We start from the raw sequence: 22,142 nt of genomic DNA, 5'->3' as shown, positions 1-22,142 counted from the left end.
ATTAGTTTTGTCTAGAGATAAAGGCATAAGTGGAATATTTATAACCTACAAAGATGGAAATCATATCTTTCAGGTTTAAATTACAAGATAGTTTCCATTTGTTTTGCAGTTCTAGATTTTTAAAGAAAAGTATTTTTTTCCCTCCTGATTATAAAAGCAGTACAGTTTCAGTCTAGTAACAGTCTTTTAGATGGAAGGCTAAGGAGTAGATTTCAACAATATATGCAATATTACTTCTTTTTTAAAAATCTGATGCAGATATGACAATTTGTTCACATGCTTTAAATTCAGAGTGACACATTTCAAAACTTACAGATCTGAGATGGTGAAAGTTCCTGATAGTTCCCTGCTCAGATATAACTACCTGGAACAATTTGTTCTATATGCCCCTAGATATTTTTTCTGTATATAAATGACCATATTTTATAGTTTTTCAGTGGAATCATATTAAATATTGCTATTTTTACCATTTTATCTCCTTTTTAAAGTTAATATTTCTTGGGCTTCTTTTCAGTACCTATTGATGTACCTCATGCTTTCTAACTGCTGTACCTGGGAGACCTTGGACAAGTTACTTAACTTCTTGGGCTTCCATTTTCCTTTCTGTAAAATGGGACAAATGATACAGTTACATGAGCAGTATATGAAATATAGCAGTTAAAGTGCTTGGCAGATGCCTGCTTTTATGGTTGAGTTTCCCATGTAGCAGAGGGTTAGCTTCTTATATAATCATTGTCATAACAGATGGACATTGAAGTTTCTTTAGTGTTTCCTCTATTTCAGAAAAAGACTATGGTCCACATCCTCTCTGTGTGGGGAGTGTTTCTTAAGGACAGTTTTTTTTTTTTTTTTTTTTTTTAAGTTTTATTCATTTAAGTGATCTCTGTACCCAACTTGGGGCTTGAACTCACAGTCCTGAGATCAAGAATTGGATGCTCTACTGACTGAGCCAGCTGGGCATTCAAGGACTATTTCCTAATGAGAATGCTGAGTCAAAAGATCAATCTTGATGAGAATTGTCCTATAGAAACCTATTCCTACATACATTCTTTTGGCTTTAAGACCTAGTGGGGTTGCTGCGTCATAGAGATTTGCTGCTTCCAATCTCTGCTGCCACTTTTTCATCCCTATCACCTTCTTCCCACTACACACCTCTTCTATGTTTTTATTTTCCCCTTGCTCACCATTTGTACATGCTAGCTTATAAACATGTACAATAAGACCATTCTTTTCAGCGAGAACACTCTGATCTAGAAAATAATTAATAGTTCGTCAGATCTCTCCTCTGGATCTTCTTTTTTTTTTCCTGTGTTGAATGATTTTTTTTTCATCATCTAAAGACTTTTTCTCCTTCATCCTAAGTGATGCTAGAAAGTTGATCCCTGAATAACCAAATTTCCCATGCCTTTTAACTTGGCCTCTTTTCTCCTCTAGTTGTTACAAAATGCATTAAAAGGTATACAGTCTCTCCTCAATGGGGGTAAGATGAAACTGACACAGACCGAGGAACTTGGAGCTCTTCTGGCTGTGCTGAAGGTAAATGCTCATCGTGATGAGTGCCTTTCCTGCTCAGACCTCAGGCATAGGGACCGCTTTACATCATTACTCTAAAGCTAGCTTTCAGGTAATATATATTAGGAAAGATCATTCAAATGTTCATATCTAGGCATACTTCAGATTAAGAACTGAAAACAGTAAGCTGTGCTTTAAGGAAATTTATCAAAATTCTAAAATTTTACCTATGAATCTTCACTTAGGAAGGGAATAGCTTATGATCCGTAGACAGTTTAATTGTAGATCATCCCAAACATGTTTGTACTTGAAAGAGCAATCAGAACTTCTCTTTGGCTTTTGGCCCATGTAGTAGACAAGCCAGTCAGATGGCATTAGTAGGCTGCAACCATTGGTTTCTGAGCCTACTGGTCCATGGGCAGGGCCTTCTCTGTACACCCACTTTTCAGGTCAACCAGGAAGCGGCCTTGGGTCAAAGCTGTTTATAACTTACCTTGATTGTGACTAAAAGTTTAAATCTCTCCCTGTCCCATCTGCCAAATAGATAGCTAGATGTGGACGTGGATAGTGAAATAAAAATGATAGGTTGGTTAAAAAAATCATAGATAAAATAATTGGATAAAACAGGTTGGATACATTTTAAAATTTAGTAAGTAAAAATAGTAAGTAAATAAACTAAAATCAAACCTAACCTCATCTGGCCATACCAGATGGGATTAAACTCTTCTGTAAGCCCTAAACCTTCAAGATACCAATTTTCTGTCCCTTCGAATTTCCTTAGTAAGATTCTAGACCTTAAGTGGTTCATTGATGTGATTCAGAACATGGTGAATCAGTCTGTTTTATGGTTTATTTTTGTGTGTGCACTTCCTTAAACATCATTATCAGAAATCTATGTTTCATGGACTCCCGGGACTAAACATAGAGCTGCCCACGGTGTTATACCCCACTCCACTTCCTCAGTATGACGGGCGGCCACCTGTCAAACCACTTCAATCCGAAACCAGCGCTTCTCGACCAACTGTGGTATGCTTGTATTTCCTTAGTGTGAAGTTGTGGATTGTTTTTAATTGCTTGTTATGTGTATTTTCTGTAATTTGTGTCCCTACTTGTGCCAGAGGCTTACCTTAAATTTGATTTCCGTTTAGGATTTTTAGAATAGTAAATGTAAATTCATCAGGCTGCTGAAAACACCCATCTTATACTTCTAAGAGGTCTAGGCAGTGTAAGAGCTATAGCAGTGGACATTCACTTTACTCCTGAAGCCTCACATCCTCATTCCCCAAATGCTCGAAACCATGGGTCAACCCACTTTTTTACAAAAGGCTAATTGGTAAATATAGGTCTCTGTTACAACTGCTGGGTTTCTCAGCCTCTCCATATAGTTGCCATCTCCCTCATGTTTCCATTGAAGAACTGAACATACAGATATATGGACCATTGTATTATATCTGAACATGTATCAAGTATTACTTATAAAATGTTTATAATTCGAAATACTTTTACTCATTGAGTTACTCAACATTTACTGAACACTTGCTACATCCCAGACATTATGCTAAACATTAAGGATATAGACTCTGTTTTTAGGAATTTGGAGAAGCGCAGAGCTTGCTTGGGATTCTCTCCCTCTCTCTCTCTGTCCCTCCCGTGCTTGCTCTCTCTCTCTCTTTCAAAATAAATAAACTTTTTTTTTTTTTTTTAAAGAATGAGTAGTACAAAAAGGAAGGATGGGGCGCCTGGGTGGCTTAGTCGGTTAAGCATCCGACTTTCACTTAGGTCATGATCTCGCGGTTCGTGGGTTCAAGCCTCGCGTCGGGCTCTGTGCTGACTGCCAGCTCGGAGCCTGGAGCCTATTTCACAGTCTGTGTCTCCCTCTCTCTCTGACCCTCCCCTGCTCACGCTGTCTCTCTCTGTCTCTCCTACAAATAAATAAAAATATTAAAAAAAAAAAAAAGGAAGGAAAGTGGTTTTTTTCCCCCCAGAGGAAACAGAAGGTGCCTAAGCATAGAGAATGAGCATAGCCCATTTGTTAACCAGTAGGCTAGAGTGTCAAGTGTGTGCAGGGGAAGGCTGGGACAATTAGGTAGCAGAGACCAAATCACAAGAGTGTTACATAGTATGCTAAGGAGTTAGTTTTTATCTTACAGGTAGTGATGAAGACTCTTGTATAGGGGAGTGATATGACCAGATATGCATTTAGGAAACATCCCTGTAGTAGCAAGTAAAAAGGTGTGAGCCTGAAGCCACGTTAATAATCCAAAATAGAAGTGATGAGGACCTTCCTTTTTTTCAAAAAATTTTTTTAACATTTATTTAGTTTTGAATGATGAGAGAGACAAAGTGTGAGCAGAGGAGGGTCAGAGAGAGAGGGAGACACAGAATTTGAAGCAGGCTCCAGACTCTGAGCTGTTAGCACAGAGCTCCACTTGGGGCTTGAACTCATGAGCTGTGAGATCATGACCTGAGCCAAAATTGGATGCTTAACCGACTGAGCCACCCAGATGCCCCAAGGGCCTTCCTTTCTTAAAGTCAGGGACCTTTAGAATGCAGAGGGAGACATAGATTCCAAAGATATTTGGATGTCAGAAAGGAAGTAGGAGAAAAGAAACTGGCTTTTACTTACTATCTACAAAGTCTCAGTGACCTAAAACGTGCATTATATATAGTGGATTAACGTCTCTCTTTTATATCTAGAGTAGTGCTAGCTGTGGGTCTTGTCTGGGAGAAGAGAAAATTGTCACTCAAGTCATCTTCTATAGACTTGAAATCTGTTGCTGCTGAATGCTTTTACAGCTGTGCAAGAAAGGTGGCATTAGCCTTAAACTCACAGATGAGGAACATCATGCTAAGTGGAAGGCTAAATGATTTGCTCAGAGTCACAGAGGTAGAATTTAAACCAGGCTACCAGCTTGGCTTTGTTGCAGATACATCATCCCTTGTTTCCTGTAATCCAGTAGGGTGTGTGTAAGCACATAGCACAGCACCTCACACCCAGACTATTAAGTAAGTGCCATTTTTTTTTCCTCTCTTTTCTTTTTTCTTCATACTACATGTCGAGGACACATTTTTTTTTTAATTTCTTTTTTTTTTAATGTTTTATTTATTTCTAGGAGAGAGAGAGAGACAGCGTGAGCAGGGGAGGGTCAGAGAGAGAGAGAGGGAGACACAGACTCCGAAACAGGCTCCAGGCTCTGAGCTGGCAGTCAGCACAGAGCCTGACGCGGGGCTCGAACCCACGAACCGCGAGATCATGACCTAAGCGAAAGTCGGACGCTTAACCGACTAAGCCACCCAGGCACCCCTGTTGAGGACACATTTAGTAATTAATCAAATGAGAAGGTACCAATAACTCTCATATTAATGTTTTCATTTCCTCCTAAAATCAGAATAAAAAGAAGAAATCAAAAGTAAAATCAAGGAAGATTCAGCAAGGAGAAGAGGAAGAGGAAGAATCCAGTAGTGAAAGAGAAGCAGCCCCTGTCACTGACTTGGGCAGAGAGAACCTCCTTGAAGGGAGCACTCCCTGCTCCTCCTCCCTGGGAGTGCGGGGTTGGCCAGTAGAGGGAAGCCAGCAGGCGGGAAGAGACAGAGTCTCCGCCCCCTTCCGTTCTGCCAATTGGAAAAGGGTCAGCAGTAGTGAGTCTGACTATTCTGATGCTGAAGGAGGCATGCAGAGTAAAATGAGGTAGCAGTATTTTGTTGTGTTGTTAGGCCTTATAGTCTCAGGTGCACATCAAGTTAATAACTTTGCTTAAAAACATGACTGCTCCGCAAGATTTAGTTTGAAGATTTGTTTATGCTGGGCTTTGCGTCACTCTGCCTTTTGCCTTGTCCCCTTGGTCTGCCTTTGTATGTGTTATTCCTTTGCCTGGAGTTTTCTCTCACTTTGTCTGCCTTCTTGACCTATTAACCACTTCTCCACTTTGGTACTAGCTCAGCAATCACATCCTCTGAGAAGCCTTTTCTGACTACACCCCACCCCCTTCTTTGTGACCCTTTGAGATAGCTCCACCTTAGCATCCATCAAAATGCCCTGCAGTTATCTCTTTAACTGTCTGCCTCTGCCTCTCTCAGACTCCTTGGGGACAGGGTGGGCTTTATGTCTGCCAGCCTCAGCACGGTGCCTGGCACATACTACTCCTGATGCCAAGCTGTTGGCTTCTTATTTTCTGTCTAGTTGTGTTTTATATTGTCTACTATATTAACTTGTTATATAAACTTTAACATGTTTTGATTGTATTTTGAAAAATATTTTTCCAACTATCACATTGGCAGCTTTTGGGTTTATTCAGAATGTTGTTTCTCAGTGCATCATGTAAGTTGGTTGGAATAAATAGTACTTCATGTTTGTATTTTTTAAAGATTTTTTTCTTGCTTCTCTTGGATAGGTCTTACCAAGCCAAAGTTCGCCAAGGAGCATTAGCTTGTTTTCTTTCTACTATAAAATCAATAGAAAAAAAAATCCTTTATGGCTACTGGTCAGCCTTTGTTCCTGATACACCGGAACTTGGAAGCCCTCAGTCTGTGTCCTTGATGACTCTTACGTTAAAAGATCCTTCTCCAAAGGTAGGAGCACGTAAATTCTAAGCATGATACCAGGAAAGTGTTTGTTGTTTTCCCTGCCTCATCCGGTCTCATCTGAACACAGCTCTCATTACTACCAACCCAAGTCCTGACTCGAGAACCACTGAACAGGCAGGAAGACAGGACACGGTGTATGTGAGTAACAGGAGGAGAAGGCTCACGCTGAGGGCTCCACTTCCCAGGGCTTGCTTGGAGCCTGAGCGCACTGACTTGCAGCCTTGGTGTCCCTTTGGAGCTGCACTGAAGCAGCCGTGGCTCTTTCCCTTTTATGGGAATGTTGATTGCCATGGTATTTATAATAGGGAAAAATCAAAAGCAGCTTAAACACTCAGTGGAATATCTTGGTCCATCATTGTTACGAAGAATATGTAAAGCTTAGAAAAATGTTTATGATAAGAAACCTAAGAAAACTTCTGGGTGTCCCTTCAAAAGCTCTTACAGGGTTAAAAAAATAAATGGGCCTCAGTTATATACAAAAAAATTCAAACACCCAATACTCCAAGTAGTTAAGCCAGCAGAAAGTTTTCACATTAACTGAATCAGTAGCAAATGAGAACCTGCAAGAAAAATGGAAAATAAATGGTGACCGATAAGCCATTCTAGTAAGTGAAAGGAAAACTGCTATAAAGGTTAAAAAATACATATATTTGAAGAGCCTCTGGTTGCAGGGAGCTGCGGGCAGGAGCCCAAGAGATGGTGTTGGAGCAAGTGGCAGGCCAGGTAAACCACCTGCACTGCAGCTGCCCAGCCAAGGGGACGAGGCACCTGTGAGTTTGGGTTATGAGTACAGAGAGGTTATAGAGTTGGAGCTCATGAAAGTGGATTGAAATCAGTGTCATGGTGTTTATAGCTTTATAGTTTTTTTTTTTTTTTACAAATAGTAAATTGTCAAATTAGTTTCCACATAACACTCAGTGCTCATCCCCACAAGTGTCCTCCTCCATGCCCATCCCCCCCTCCCCCCCACATCCATCAGTCCTCAGTTTTTGTCAGCATTCAAGAGTCTCTCATGGTTTGCCTCTCTCCCTTTCCCCCACCATTTCCGCCCTTCTTCTCCCCCTTGTTCCTCCGTCAAGTTCCTCCTAATCCTCCTATACGTGCAAACATATGATATTTGTCCTTCTCTGCCTGACTTATTTCGCTCAGCATAACACCCTCAAGGTCCATCCATGTTGCTACACATGGCCAGATTTCATTGTTTCTCATTGCCATGTAGTATTCCATGGTATAGATAAACCACATCTTCTTGATCCATTCATCTGTTGATGGACACTTAGGCTCTTTCCATGTTTTAGCTATTGTGGAGAGTGCTGCTATGAACATTGGGGTACATGTGCTCCTATGCCTCAGCATTTCTGTATCCCTTGGGTAAATTCCTAGCAGTGCTATTGCTGGGTCATAAGGGAGTTCTATTGTTAGTTTCCTGAGGAACCTCCACACTGTTTTCCAGAGGGGCTGTACCAGTTTACATTCCCACCAACAGTGTAGGAGGGTGCCCGTTTCTCCACATCCTCGCCAGCATCTAGAGTTCTCTGATTTGCTCATTTTAGCCACTCTGACTGGCGTGAGGTGGTATCTCAGTGTGGTTTTGATTTGTATTTCCCTGATGAGGAGGGATGCTGAGCATCGTTTCATGTGTCTGTTGGCCATCTGGATGTCCTCTTTGGAGAAGTGTCTGTTCATGTCTTCTGCCCATTTCTTCACTGGGTTGTTTGTTTTTCGGGCGTGTAGTTTGGTGAGTTCCTTATAGATTCTGGATATTAACCCTTTATCTGATATGTCATTTGCAACTATCTTTTCCCATTCCGTTGGTTGCCTATTAATTTTCTGGGTTGTTTCCTTGGCTGTGCAGAAGCTTTTAATCTTGATGAGGTCCCAACAGTTTATTTTTGCTCTTGATTCCCTTGCTTTTGGGGATGTGTCAAGTAAGAAGTTGCTGCGGTGGAGGTCAAGGAGGTTGTTTCCTGCTTTCTCCTCTAGGGTGTTGATAGTTTCCTGTCTCACGTTCAGGTCCTTTATCCATTTTGAGTTGATTTTTGTGCATGGTGTGAGAAAATGATCTAGTTTCATTCTTCTGCATGTTGCTGTCCAGTTCTCCCAACACCATCTGTTAAAAAGGCTGTCTTTTTTCCATTGGATATTCTTTCCTGCTTTGTCAAAGATCAGTTGGCTGTATACTTTTGGGTCCACTTCTGAGTTCTCAATTCTGTTCCATTGGTCTATGTGTCTGTTTTTGTGCCAATACCATACTGTCTTGAGGATGACAGCTTTGTAGTAGAGGCTGAAGTCTGGGATGGTGATACCTCCCGTTTTGGTTTTATTTTTCAGTATTACTTTGGCTATTCGGGGTCTTTTGTGGTTCCATACAAATTTTTGGATAGTTTGTTCTAGTTTTGAGAAGTATGCTGGTGCAATTTTGATTGGAATTGCATTGAATGTGTAGAGTGCTTTAGGTAGTAATGACATCTTAACTATATTTATTCTTCCTATCCATGAGCATGGAATGTTTTTCCATTTCTTTGTGTCTTCTTCAATTTCCTTCATAAGTTTTCTATAGTTTTCATCATACAGATCTCTTGTATCCTTGGTTAGGTTTATTCCGAGGTATTTTATGGTTTTTTGTGCAATTGTGAATGGGATCAGTTTCTTGATTTCTCTTTCTGTTGCTTCATTATTGGTGTATAAAAATGCAACCGATTTCTGTACGTTGATTTTGTACCCTGCAACTTGGCTGAATTCTTGGATCAGTTCTAGTAGGCTTCTGGTGGAGTCTGTCGGGTTTTCTATGTAGAGTATCATGTCATCTGCGAAGAGTGAAAGTTTGACTTCCTCTTTGCCAATTCTGATGCCTTTGATTTCCTTTTGTTGTCTGATGGCTGATGCTAGGACTTCCAGCACTATGTTAAACAACAGTGGTGAGAGTGGACATCCCTGTCGTGTTCCTGATCTCAGGGGGAAAGCTCTCAGTTTTTCCCCGTTGAGGATGATGTTAGCTGAAGGCTTCTCATAGATGGCTTTGATGATGTTTAAGTAGGTTCCTTCTATCCCAACTTTCTCGAGAGTCTTTATTAAGAAGGGATGCTGTATTTTGTCAAATGCTTTTTCTGCATCTATTGACAGGATCATATGGTTTTTATCTTTTCTTTTATTGATATGATGGATCACATTGATTGATTTGCGAATGTTGAACCAGCCCTGTAACCCAGGAATGAATCCCACTTGATCTTGGTGGATGATTCTTTTGATATGCTGCTGGATTCGATTTGCAAGGATCTTGTTGAGAATTTTTGCATCCGTATTCATCAAGGATATTGGCCTATAGTTCTCTTTTTTTGCTGGATCTCTGTCTGGCTTGGGAATCAGAGTGATGCTGGCTTCATAAAATGAGTCCGGGAGTTTTCCTTCGACTTCTATTTTTTGGAATAGCTTGAGAAGAATTGGGATTAATTCTGTTTTAAATGTCTGGTAGAATTCCCCAGGGAAACCATCAGGTCCAGGGCTCTTATTTGTTGGGAGATTTTTGATCACTGATTCGATTTCTTCACTCGTTATGGGTCTGTTCAGGTTTTCTATTTCTTCCCGTGTGAATTTTGGTAGTGAGTGTGTGTTTAGGAATTTGTCCATTTCTTCTAAGTTGTCCAATTTGTTGGCATATAATTTTTCATAGTATTCCCTGATAATTGCTTGTATTTCTGAGGGGTTGGTTGTAATAAGTCCATTTTCATTCATAATTTTGTCTATTTGGGTGCTCTCTCTTTTCTTTTTGATAAGCCTGGCTAGAGGTTTGTCAATTTTGTTTACTTTTTCAAAAAACCAACTCTTGGTTTCATTGATCTGTTCAATTGTTTCTTTGGTCTCTATGTTGTTTATTTCTGCTCTAATTTTTACTATTTCTCTTCTTCTACTGGGTTTAGGGCGTTCTTGTTGCTCTGCCTCTAGCTCCTTTAGGTGAGCTGTTAGATTTTGGACTTGTGCTTTTTCTAATCTCTTGAAATAGGCCTGGAGAGCAATGTACTTTCCTCTTAGGACTGCCTTGGCCGCATCCCATAGATTTTGAATTGTTGTGTTTTCATTTTCATTTGTTTCCATATATTTTTTAATTTCCTCTCTAATTGCCTGATTGGCCCATTCATTCTTTAGAAGGGTGTTCTTTAACCTCCATGTTTTTGGCGGTTTTCCAGACTTCTTCCTGTAATTGATTTCAAGTTTCAAAGCATTGTGATCTGACAGTGTGCATGGTATGATCTCTATTCTTTTATATTTATTGAGGGCTGCTTTATGTCCCAGTATGTGATCTATCTTGGAGAATGTGCCATGCGCACTTGAGAAGAAAGTAAATTCCCTGGCCTCAGGATGTAAAGTTCTAAATATATCCGTCAGATCCATCTGGTCCAATGTGTCTTTCAAGTCCATTATTTCTTTAGTGATTTTCTGTCTGGTTGACCTATCCATTGCTGTAAGCGGAGTATTAAAGTCCCCTGCTATTAGCACATTCTTATCTATAAGCTTGTTTCTGTTTGTGATTAATTGTTTTAGATATTTAGGTGCTCCCATATTCGGTGCGTAGACATTTATGATTGTTAGTTCTTCCTGATGGATGGACCCTGTAATTATTATGTAGTGCCCTTCTTCATCTCTTGTGATTGTCTTTAATTTAAAGTCCAGTTTGTCTGATATAAGTATCGCTACTCCGGCTTTCTTTTGATTTCCTGTAGCATGATATATATTTCTCCATCCCCTTACTTTTAATCTGAAGGTATCTTCCCGTCTAAAATGAGTTTCTTGTAGACAGCATATTGATGGATTTTGTTTTTTAATCCATTCTGCTACCCTATGTCTTTTGATTGGAGCATTCAGCCCATTTACATTCAGTGTTATTATTGAAATATGTGGGTTTAGAGTCTTTGTATCTTTTGTAGGGTTCATGTTTGTGGTGGTGTCTCTGGTATCTTTGTTCCTTGCAACCTTTCCTTCAGAGCATCCCCCTCAGGATTTCTTGTAGGGCTGGCTTCGTGGTGACAAATTCTTTCAATTTCTGTTTATTTGGAAAGGTTTTTATCTCTCCTTCTATTTTGAATGACAGGCTTGCTGGATAGAGGATTCTTGGCTGCATATTTTTACTGTTCATCACATTGAAGATTTCCTGCCATTCCTTTCTAGCCTGCCAAGTTTCAGTAGATAGGTCTGTCACCACTCTGATAGGTTTCCCTTTGTATGTTAGGGCCCTTTTCTCCCTAGCTGCTTTCAAAATTCTCTCTTTGTCCTTGTATTTGGCCATTTTCACTATGATATGTCGTGCAGAAGATCGATTCAGGTTACGTCTGAGGGGAGTCCTCTGAGCCTCTTGTACTTCCACATTTACTTCCTTCCCCAGGTCGGGGAAGTTCTCTGCTATAATTTGTTCCAGGACTCCTTCAGCACCTTTCCCTCTCTCTTCCTCTTCTGGGATTCCTATGATACGGATATTGTTGCGTTTGACCGTATCGCTGAGCTCTCGAATTCTTCTTTCCTGTTCCTGGATCAGTTTGTCTCTTTTTTTGTCAGCTTCTTGTTTTTCTATAATGGTGTCTTCTAAATCACTTATTCTCCTTTCTGCCTCTTCAATCCGTGCATTGGAGGCCTCTAATTTATTATGTATCTCATTTATCGCATTTTTTAATTCTTCATGCCTGTTTTTATTTTCCATTCTGTCTGTAGCCATAGTTTCTTTGATGTCCCCTATGTTTTTTTCAAGCCCAGCTATTAATTTTACCATTATTATTCTAAAATCTTGTTCAGTTATGCTGCTGATATCTGTTTTGAGCAGTGCATTAGCTGTCAATTCTTCTTGGGGTTTCTTTGGAGGAGAGCTCTTACGTTTTGTCATTTTAGTTAGCTTTCCGGCTCTTGTAGGTTTTAAAGACCTGTTATGCTATCTGTTTCTATGAGCGCTGCTATATCCAAGAAGACTCTTTGACTTTCCAGGGCCTATCCTTTCAGAGAGTGTTTTTTGAATGGTATCTCTTGGTCTCTCTTGTTGGGACCTTGGTTATTTTATTTTCCTATTCGTAGTGATATTTGGGACTCTCCACCTTGTGTACTCTAGCTTGTTTCTTGAGGTAGCTCTGGAAAAGAAAACAGATAGACAAACACACAGGAAAAGGAGCACACAAACGCACAGGCTAATTCAACTAACATGCAAAGCTAGAGGGAAAACGAAAAAGTTAAGAGAAAAGACGGAGGAGGGAGGGCGAATAATATGGAGTATAGAATACATAAAAGGGTCAAAAAGGGGAAAAGAAAAGGAAAAAAGAAAACTGATGGACAAAGAACGGTTTAAAGCATATACCTGGATTTCCCAGCTACAGTTAAATAGACGTGTGTATGCAGTGCTGGTTGAAAAGCATAGAGAGAGAGAAGGCAGGGCAGGATGAGGCAAAATTGGAAATAGAATGCACAGGCAGAAGGGATAAGAAGCTTTTTTCAAAGAGGTAAAGGGTAGAATATGGTTGGATAGGTGATAAAAGGATGCTGGAATTATCCAGAGAAACTATATAGTCTAATTACTCCTGAGAGAAAGAGATGAAAATGTCGGTAGGTGTAGAATTTACATTTACAGAATGGACTTGTTGTGATTGTTTAAGCAAGCTGGCGACCAGAGTTAATCAGGTCAGTGTTCTGGGGAAAAAAGAAAAGAAAAAGAAGACGAAAAAAAGAAAGAGAAGAAAAAAAATATGGAGGAAAAAAAAGGAAAAAAAAAAGGGAGGAGGGCAGCTCTCAGGCAGGGATGGACGTGGCGTGATCCAATGCCTCAGGCGGCAGTTCTGCCTTGGCGGTTGTGGGGAGGAGAGTGATGGTGCTCCAGTCCCTTCTTGAACCAAGCGCTGCACCTCGCTTTTTTGGGCGTGTAAACTCCTCGTACCAGGAGCGCAGCCGAAGTTGGTTGCACTCTTCAACCCAGGCCAGTTCCAATCTCCAAATCCCCGTCCGTGGGCCCCGCTGAAATTGCTTTAGACACAGCTTCCCAGGCAACCCCCTCAGGCAATTCCAGGCCCCCTGCGGAGCTCTGGGGGTGGAGTCAGAATCGCTGCTTCCTTCTCTGGGTCGGGCTGGCGCGCATGGGCGGGGGCTTGCCTGCCGGGTGCTCTGAGCCCGAGCCCGCTGGAGTGAGGAAAACCAGGTCCCACTATGGCTCGTCACGCGAAACACGAACTCACAGGCAAATTTCCCAGTTTTTAGCTCATTGCCTTCCCTCTCGAGTTCCAGCCTGCCAGGAGCGTGGACGCCCGGTGTCCGCGCGGCTCTTTCAGGGGCCCCAGCCGCCCTGGAGCTACAATGGCGGCAGGCGCGCCGCTGCTCTGAAGTCCAGCCACCAGGAGCCAGCACAAAGAAGCAATTTGTGTGCTCAGCGCCCCCCCCCCGCCCCCCCGGGACCAGTTGGCGTGAGGGGACCTGGTGTGCAGGTATTTGGCAAGTACGGTCTTTCCATGCACCGAGCAGAGGTTTTTCTGTCTCGGACTCTCTCCTTTTCCCCTCTCACTCCCCGTAGAGGGTAGTGGGGGATCACCTCCCACCCTGGAGTCTCCGATCCCGGACCGATTTTATCTTCCCCAGTTCGCACTCACGTTAGAAGCCTCTCTCAGTGGATTCTGCGTCCTTTTTCTCCCAATCTCTCAGGTTTTATAAGGTTTCCAATGGCTTCAGATCTTTTCTGTGTGATGTATAGGCGCGAGTGCAAATACAGAGCTCCTTCTCCGCCATCTTACCCCCTTTCTCTATAGCTTTATAGTTTTTAATGTTTACATTTCACTTAGAGTGGCATGAGAAATTTTACTGCAAAGTGGTCCTCCTTGATTTGGGTATTTTTTAGATATGGTCTTGCTCTTTAACTGTGGTGAGTGCAGTGCAAGAAATGTGATGCAAAGGAAAGGTATAAACTTCCTTCTGGAGATGTCCTAGCTCCAGTACAAAGGCCACACGCAGGTCCTGGAGAAATGGAAAAACAGTCATCATTCTTAGGATTTGGAAAGATCAAAGTAATGAGTAGAACTTGTCCATTCCATGTAATGGCAAGTGAAATGATTGTAGCCAGCCGCTTTGTCATAGATTTTAGGTTAGAAGGGTGTAAATAAGTGTAATCATGGTCCACAGTGAGACTTAATGCACACCTCTGCAAACTGTCTGTGCACCAAGACATGTGCTAGAAGCAAGTGTTGTGGTCGGTGATGTCAGTGAGAGAGGCTTTTTACAAAGACTCCTAGAAAGTTGTATGCAAAACTTAAAAGTTCACATAAATGGAATGGAGCAACAGTCATTGATCAGAGCTAGATTAAAAGGTACAGCCATGTGTAAAAGCTGAGGTCATCAAAGCTCGAAGGCTCATTGTAAGTATAGAATTGGATGCCTGAGGTTTCTCTTAGTCAGGATGAAGCATGAGAGTAGTGCATCTTGTTGAAGTGCACAGTGATGCCAATTTCAAGTTCATGGCAGCTCTGATATGACCTATGGTAGATTGATTTGGAAGCAAAGTTTTACTTATATGCTGAGAAACTTTCCAAAGAAAAATGGACAGAAAGAAAGGGGACTGGACTCTTCATTCAGAACACTGGCAATAGATTACTTTCAGGAAATTACAGTATGAAATGTTAGAATGGCTAATTCCAAAGGAGAAAACTTAGAAATTACCTTTAGGATTTGGCAGTGGGCAGTACTTGGGAAATGGTCATGTTTTTATAGGTTGGAAATGTGCTTCAGAAGGCACATCTTGTATGTTTCCAGATGGCACAGGGCAAGGTGGCAATAAAAATACCATGACTAATTTATGAATTTCTTCTATAAGATTTCCTTGGGTGTTAAAAAGGTAGATTATGTAGCTATATCAAGACTTGATCTAGGGAACAAACTATGGGACAAACTTTCTTGGTACCTTGAGAATTATCCCGATTTTCAGATTTCATAATTATTTATTTCTTGTTTGGAGATCTATGAAATGTGGAAACAAATCAAAATCTAGAGTAATAGCATAAGGAAAGAGAATAAAGCACGTTTTTAACTATCATGGACTGGTAGGTTTTCCCTTAAATGGCCAACTGAGGGCAGATGGCCTTGGCTTGCATATTCTAAATCTAGAGACCCCGACACAGTGTTCAAATGCCCCCACCCTGGGGCGCCTGGGTGACTCAGTCGGTTGAGCCTCCGACTTCAGCTCAGGTCATGATCTCACGGTTCATGGGATTGGGCCCCGCGTTGGGCTCTGTGCTGACGGCTAACTCAGAGCCTGGAGCCTGCTTCAGATTCTGTATCTCCCTCTCTCTCTGACCCTCTCCTGCTCATGCTGCCTCTCTATCTCTCTCAGAAATAAATAAAAATTTAAAAAAAATCTCCATACCCTAAAGGCAACCAACTTTGGGAGTGCGATCAAATAAAGTTAACCTTGAACAGGTGTGCAGAATATTCAGTCCTGGGACAAAGCCAAAGAAGGGAACAGCCAAGTGCATTGAAACCTCACTGTTACCCACTCCCAGCCATGGCTTCTTTATCATCCTCCCAGAAAGACTGAGACCAAACAGACATAAAAAAGGAAAAAATAAGAATTGACTAAGCTAATTCAGCAGACATTTCTGCCACGTCCTTAAGTAGCAAGAAAGGGAAAGTGGTTTCCTGTTTCATTACCTTTGAACAAGACTTCATGTCCAAGGAAGTGTAACTACCCACTGGTGAAATGGAGCACACTGATGTTTATCAGATTGAAATGTCTTCATCCATCATTGCCAATATTCAGACAATAAAAACTTAACAAAATGAGTTCTCTGGAGAGTTGCCCCTCTTATGATTTGCTTGCACGTCAGTAATTTCTGCTGAAAGTGCTGATCAGAACTGGTAAAGAGTATATTAAATATTGATGTAAGAGTCAGTGAAGCAAAACTTCAACAATTCAGTGTCATAAGTAGTTTTTTTTTTTTTTTAGCAACAGATCTATTAAACAGGGTTTAAAGGAAAGTAAATCAGAACTATGAGAAGTATCTTGTGATACAGTATCACATTTTTAACAGATTTCATACCTTGGTGATACATTTCAGTGCTTCCTTTTGTTTTCATCTGTGATGGTCATGGATACTTTTTCCCACTTAGGTACCAAAGTTAATGGAGCTAAAAATTTTTGGCTTTTGAGTATCAGTTCATTTCTTTCCACAACTTGGTTTTAAATCATAATTGGTTTGTGAGCTGTGAGAATTATGATTTTTTTTTAACTGCCTTCTAAAGAAATGGAGGTTCAGCATAACATACCTTTTTTCAGACCCACCATCTAATCAGGAGTTGGCAAACTATGTTTTTGTATGACCCATGAGCTAAGAATAGTTTCATACTTTTAAATGGTTGTTAAAAAACTTTTTAAAATGGTATTTCATGACATGTAAAAGTTATATGAAATTCAGATTTCATTGTCCATAAGTAAAATTTTATTGGAACATAATCATATTTATTCTTTATTAGTGTCTCTGTTACCATGGCTGAGTGATTGCAGCAGAGAATCTCTGGCCTACAAAGCCTAAAATCTACGGTGTGTGCTACTGGTCCTTTGCAGAAGTTTGGCAGCCCCTTATCTCAGTTTTTCTTGGGTCAGCTGTGCATGAGTTCTTTCTCACTTACGCTCGTGCTCGTGCGCTCTCTCTCTTACACACACACACACACACACACACACACACACACACAATTTCCTAATACACACAACTTCCTAACTTAAATGATTATGCTTAATTCCAAAGACTTATATTGTCATACTACAAATTTATTCTCAAAACAGTAAATCTTTAGTTTTTGGGTTTGTTTTTTTTTTTTTTTGAAGATTTTCTGGAGAAACTTTTTCACACCAAACTCAGATGTACTTCATGATGAGCAAACATTTTGATTTAGAATTACAATGTTGATTCCTCACTTTTAAAATATCTGAAAGTGTTTAGTTGGTATTTTGGGGGTCTGGCCAAAGAGGGTACAGTATTAAATAACTAGTCCTACATTTATCACCTGCATTCCATTTTGGTTAAATTGGTTTTCTTTTTTTTTTTTTCTTACCTGAATTTTGTTTATTTGTTTTTAATGTTGAGAGAGAGCGTGCAAGCAGGACAGGGACAGAGAGAGAGGGAGAGAGACATGGGGCTCAGTCCCATGACTGCAAAATCATGACCTGACCAAAATCAAGAATCAGATGCCTAACTGACTAAGCCACCCACGTGCTCCTCTTTCTTGATTTTTAATACCACAAAATTATCAGAGTATAAATTGAAAGTAATCCTTTAATCTTATAAACAAAATTTTGCTTCAGGGACACTTTTCCTGGCAAGTTCAGCAGATCATTGACAAAGGTGCACAGATTTTCCTTTCCTTCCATAAGGTTTTAATTAATGGTTTTCCTTTCTTTGATTATCAAAGACTCTCACTATAGGCAGTATTATTTTCTGCACCTAAGAATGTTTCTGAAAAGCTGGATCACTGATGATGCCTGCCAACTTTAATATGCACAAAGTTCCTAATATCCTGTTTAATTAACTTTGAGCACTTACGGATGTAAAGTAGAATGTTTGATGTGAAACAGACTCTAGACTTGTGTATTTTTTTCTACCCCATGAGCTGTTTAGTTCTCCCTTTTCACTTGGCCTTTGCTTGAATAAATTAGACCTCTCACTTTTTAAGTTATTCTCGTGTTCATGATTTCAGACTTTTATATTATCATGTAGCTTAGACTTATTCCTTACTGTAAGAAAACCTAGGGACACCTGAGTGACTCAGTCGGTTAAGCATCCGACTTCAGCTTAGGTTAGGATCTCACGGTTCATGAGTTCAAGCCCTGTGTCAGGCTCTGTGCTGACAGCTCAGAACCTGGAGCCTACTTCAGATTCTATGTCTCTCTCTCTCTCTTCCTCCCCCACTCATGCTGTCTCTCTCTCTCTCAAAAATAAATAAAAACATTAAAAAAATTTTTAAATAAAAGAAAGAAAACCTAACAGCAGTGTGATAGAAGGTTTTTTTACACTTGATCTTAGCCAAAAGGTCGAGAAACAATGAGAAGGTTTTTTTTTTAAAGTGAGGGTGCAAGTGGCCTAATTGATGGCTACTTTTAGGACCTGATAGATAATCCTATTGCCTCTGTTTTTCTAACTAAAATGATCCTAAATACTTCAAAAATTAAAATCAAAAAATAGGAAGAAGGGGACTTGACTCCTTATTATTAACTAACTGAGGTGAATCATTCTGAAATTTCAGACACGTGCGTGTGCTCTCCAAGTTTTATCCGCCATCTTGGAAGGCTCAAAGCAGTTTCTTTCTGTTGCCGAAGATACCAGTGACCACAGAAGGGCTTTTACTCCCTTCTCCGTGATGATTGCATCCAGCATTAGAGAGTTACACAGATGTCTTTTGTTAGCTTTGGTGGCCGAGTCATCCTCACAGACCCTTACTCAGATAATTAAGGTAAGCGTGCCAAGTTATCAGTAGGTTCTGGAGGGGTTTGTCAGTTTCGATTTTATATAATGTTTTACATTGTCCAAAAGTAATTTGACTTAAGTAGCAATTTTACTTAAAGATATCCTGTTTCATTTAAAGCTATCCTATTGTGCCTACTGGTTTGATTTTACCTTATGATTTACTAAATATATGATTTACTAAAAATACTCCTATATTTTTAGTATTAAGTTGTACCAGTGAGACTACAAGTGCTCTTCCCTAAAAAAAGGACAAAATAGAAAAAGACTGATTTGCAAATCACTCTCATAGACTTTTTTAATTAAATGCTACAAAATGCTGTGTTTGTGCTGGGGCTTTAATCAGGCCTATTGATGGGCTATTCTTGTCTTTTGCAGTGCCTTGCAAATTTAGTATCAAATTCACCTTATAACCGTCTGAAACTCAGCCTGTTGACCAAAGTCTGGAACCAGATAAAGCCTTATATCCGCCACAAAGGTTGGTGGTAGTTTAAAATCGATTGCTTTTTTGTATCAATCAAATCTATAGATTATTAGTTTAAAAAATATTGAGAGCATTTTTTATAGCTCTAAGATATCTTTACTCATTCTCAAGTTTTTGGGGAAAGCAGCTATTGCTAGAAGCCCACTTTTGACCCCGGAAGCCTCAGTGGACACCTGAAGGAAGTAAGCTGGAGAATTAATTGTAAAGATGAGTGGTTCTTCGCTGCTGGAGTGCAGTGACTTTAGAATTCGGGTTGAGCCAAGTTCAGGATGGGGGGTGCCCTCTGGTACATAATACATAGTTTCTATCCTTCAGGCAGAAGTAAGGATGGATGGACAAATCACATAGACATCATCCTCTCTTTGGAAAGAAAAACTGGAATATAAAATGTAACTTCTGTAACATTATCTCGTCTGCAGTTCGGACAAAATTCCAGAACCTCAACTATCCCTCCGCCCCCTCCCACTGACTGCAGAGTCTTATTTCTTGTTATATCTTGACTCACTCCCACACACAATCTATCTGTGCCATAAACACTTGCCTAGAGAACATCTGTTTTTTTTTTGTTTGCAAACAGACAGTGAAAGTACTATGTGGTCTGATGCCCATACCACATTCTGATAAGTTTTTCAGTCAGAGTTCTTGAAGGAGGCAGTGATGCTTCTGTGTCCTCATGGGAGGGGTACCAGACCTGGAGTTAGGCCGAGGGTCTGCAGCTCATTCCCTTTCCACCATCTCATAATTGTGGCTCTCTCAGAACCCTCATTTTCTCCTAACAGGAAGATGTCAACCTACCTCCTAAGATTTTTTTAAGGCTTAAAGGAGATAACAATGTATACATTGTTATAAGTCCAGTTCACTTGATTCATCAGTGTGTAAAATGGGGCCCAGAAAGATAAATCTTGCCTTTGATGTCTGTCATGTCCGTGGCAGAAGTAATATTGAAACAACCCAAGTCTTTAAGGTCAGTCCCCTGCTCATTCCACTGCACCAGCTTTTCTTCATCTGCAAATTGAAGGGAGTGGACCATGTCTCACCTTCTGGCATTTTTATCATTAAAATGGCCAAACCCACAGAAACTTGAAGAATAGTACAGTGAACATCTGCATATCTCTACTTAGACTTAACAGTTGTTAATATTTATCGTGTTTGCTTTGTCTCTGCATGTATGTTATGTATCTGTGTATGTGTGTATCCATATGTGTGTATAAATAGGTTATTTTTGAACCATTTGAAAGTAAACTCCAGATGTGATATTTCATCCTAAATACCTCAGCATGCATCTTATAAGAATAAAGACAGTCTACTAAAAAAACATATCCCCATTCTTGCACCTAAGAAAGTTACATCAATTCCAAAATACTGTTTCATATCTACGCCACATTCACATTTCACCATGTCTCAAAAAGTCTTCTCTCCCTCTTTGTGAGGACTTGGGTTCATTCCAGGTTCATGTGTTTCATGTCATTATTATGTCAGTTTAGTCTCTGTTCTTTTACCACGCTGATTTGGGAAAGAGTCCAAGATCATTGTCTTAAAGCCTGTTTCACATTCTCAGTTTGCCAGATAGGTTCTTTACAGTGTTGTTTAACCTCTATTTCTGTCCCATGTATTTCTTTAACCTGGAAGTTAGGTCTGGAGGTTTAATTGGATTCAGGTTACACAAGGATGCCAGCATTCTTCATCACCTGAGGGGATCATTGTGATCCTTGCAATAGCTATTCCCACAGTGATAGTGATTCCCATCAACTTTGACAGATGTGAACGTTCGAGTGTCAAGCCTCACTCTCTTGGGAGCCATAGTGTCCACTCATGCGCCTCTACCTGAAGTCCACCTCCTTTTACAACAGCCCTGTTCTTCCGGACTCAGCAATAGCAATTCAGCAACTCCTCACCTCAGCGATTGGTGGAAGAAAGCCCCCTTGGGACCGTTTCTGGAAGAGACTTCAGTTAGCTCCCCTAAAGGGTCTTCAGAGCCCTGCTGGCTTATCCGACTTTGCATTTCCACTGTCGTACTGCCCAAGGAAGATTCCTGTTCCAGTAGCGATGCTGGCTGTGCGGCAGGAAGCACCTATGAACCATCCCCCATGCGACTAGAGGCCTTACAGGTAGGGGGTTTTGTTTCCTCATTTCTAGAATGGAAGTAATCATTCTTCTTTCAAAGTGCTGATTGAATATGAAAATAACCTATAACCGAGCCTCAGATCAGTGGTGGTAGGGAGTTATATTTTAGGTGTGAGTGCTTTGTTGTTTTGGTTTGGGTGCGGGTTAGGAGAAGACTTGGTTGCAGATGTCACATTTATTCCTTTTTGTTGCAAGCCATTTTAGTCACCTCAGTTTTTAGTGACAGGTTGTGTACGCTAGGTTATATAGTAATTCTGAAAGATGTACAGTTAAGCTTTGATCTGAAACTTTAAGTAAATATTTAATTCTCCATAATTTATCTTGCGTCTTCTGTCTGCTTAGAGACAACAGGAAGAAAACAATCCTAGATTAACTCATTTGCTTCTTTGGTACTCAGCTATGATCTGAGACATGGTTTTGGTCCTGGGCTCTCTGCTGAGTGTCCGGTTGATATTAAACATGTCCTTTAACCTTTAACTTTTTCAGCCTTAGCTTCTTTAGCTGAAATGTTCAGTTAGTACCTGCCTCAGAAAATTGTTCCCAGGCTTGAATACTATTGATAACCTTAATGAAACGCATTTCAAAAATTATAAAGCACCATAAAGTTATATGATACAGTTAATTGATTTCAGTTATAACATAAAGAGTATGGTTGCTCATTTCAATCAACATCAGATTCCTGCCCCTTGTTAAATGTGAGTGATTCCTGAAATATTAAAACGCTTTTCTGGATTTTGCAGCCCCGCATTTAGGTCTTGGGGTTATTCCTCTGCTCCCTTTGCAGGTGTTGGCTCATCTGGCCAGGGGCTACTTTTCAATGGCTCAGGTGTACTTAATGGAGCTTGGAGAGGTGATTTGCAAGTGCATGGGAGAAGCAGATCCGTCCATTCAGCTTCATGGAGCAAAGGTAACTTTGATGAAAAGCCATGTACTTTTTTCTTCTCTTCCTTTATGTTCTTCCCTCTGCTCCATGTCTG

General features: G+C 40.4%; 1 protein-coding gene across 1 annotated transcript in view; it reads left to right on the top strand.

Moving 5' to 3' along the window:
- HEATR6 (HEAT repeat containing 6) overlaps positions 1–22,142 on the top strand; it is a 41,541-nt gene that overhangs the window by 7,286 nt on the left and 12,113 nt on the right. The window contains exons 6-13 of the mRNA XM_039256358.1: positions 1,435–1,536; positions 2,401–2,538; positions 4,902–5,200; positions 5,904–6,081; positions 18,340–18,546; positions 18,936–19,035; positions 20,800–21,149; positions 21,950–22,072. Coding sequence (XP_039112289.1) covers positions 1,435–1,536; positions 2,401–2,538; positions 4,902–5,200; positions 5,904–6,081; positions 18,340–18,546; positions 18,936–19,035; positions 20,800–21,149; positions 21,950–22,072 — 1,497 coding nt within the window. The remainder of the gene's footprint in view (positions 1–1,434; positions 1,537–2,400; positions 2,539–4,901; positions 5,201–5,903; positions 6,082–18,339; positions 18,547–18,935; positions 19,036–20,799; positions 21,150–21,949; positions 22,073–22,142) is intronic.

This window comes from Hyaena hyaena, unplaced genomic scaffold (genome assembly GCF_003009895.1).
Source record: "Hyaena hyaena isolate Hyena2069 unplaced genomic scaffold, ASM300989v1 scaffold_568, whole genome shotgun sequence".
Classification (NCBI taxonomy): Eukaryota; Metazoa; Chordata; class Mammalia; order Carnivora; family Hyaenidae; genus Hyaena; species Hyaena hyaena.
Note: the sequence above shows the minus strand (reverse complement) of the source record. Positions and strands in the feature narration are given on the sequence as shown.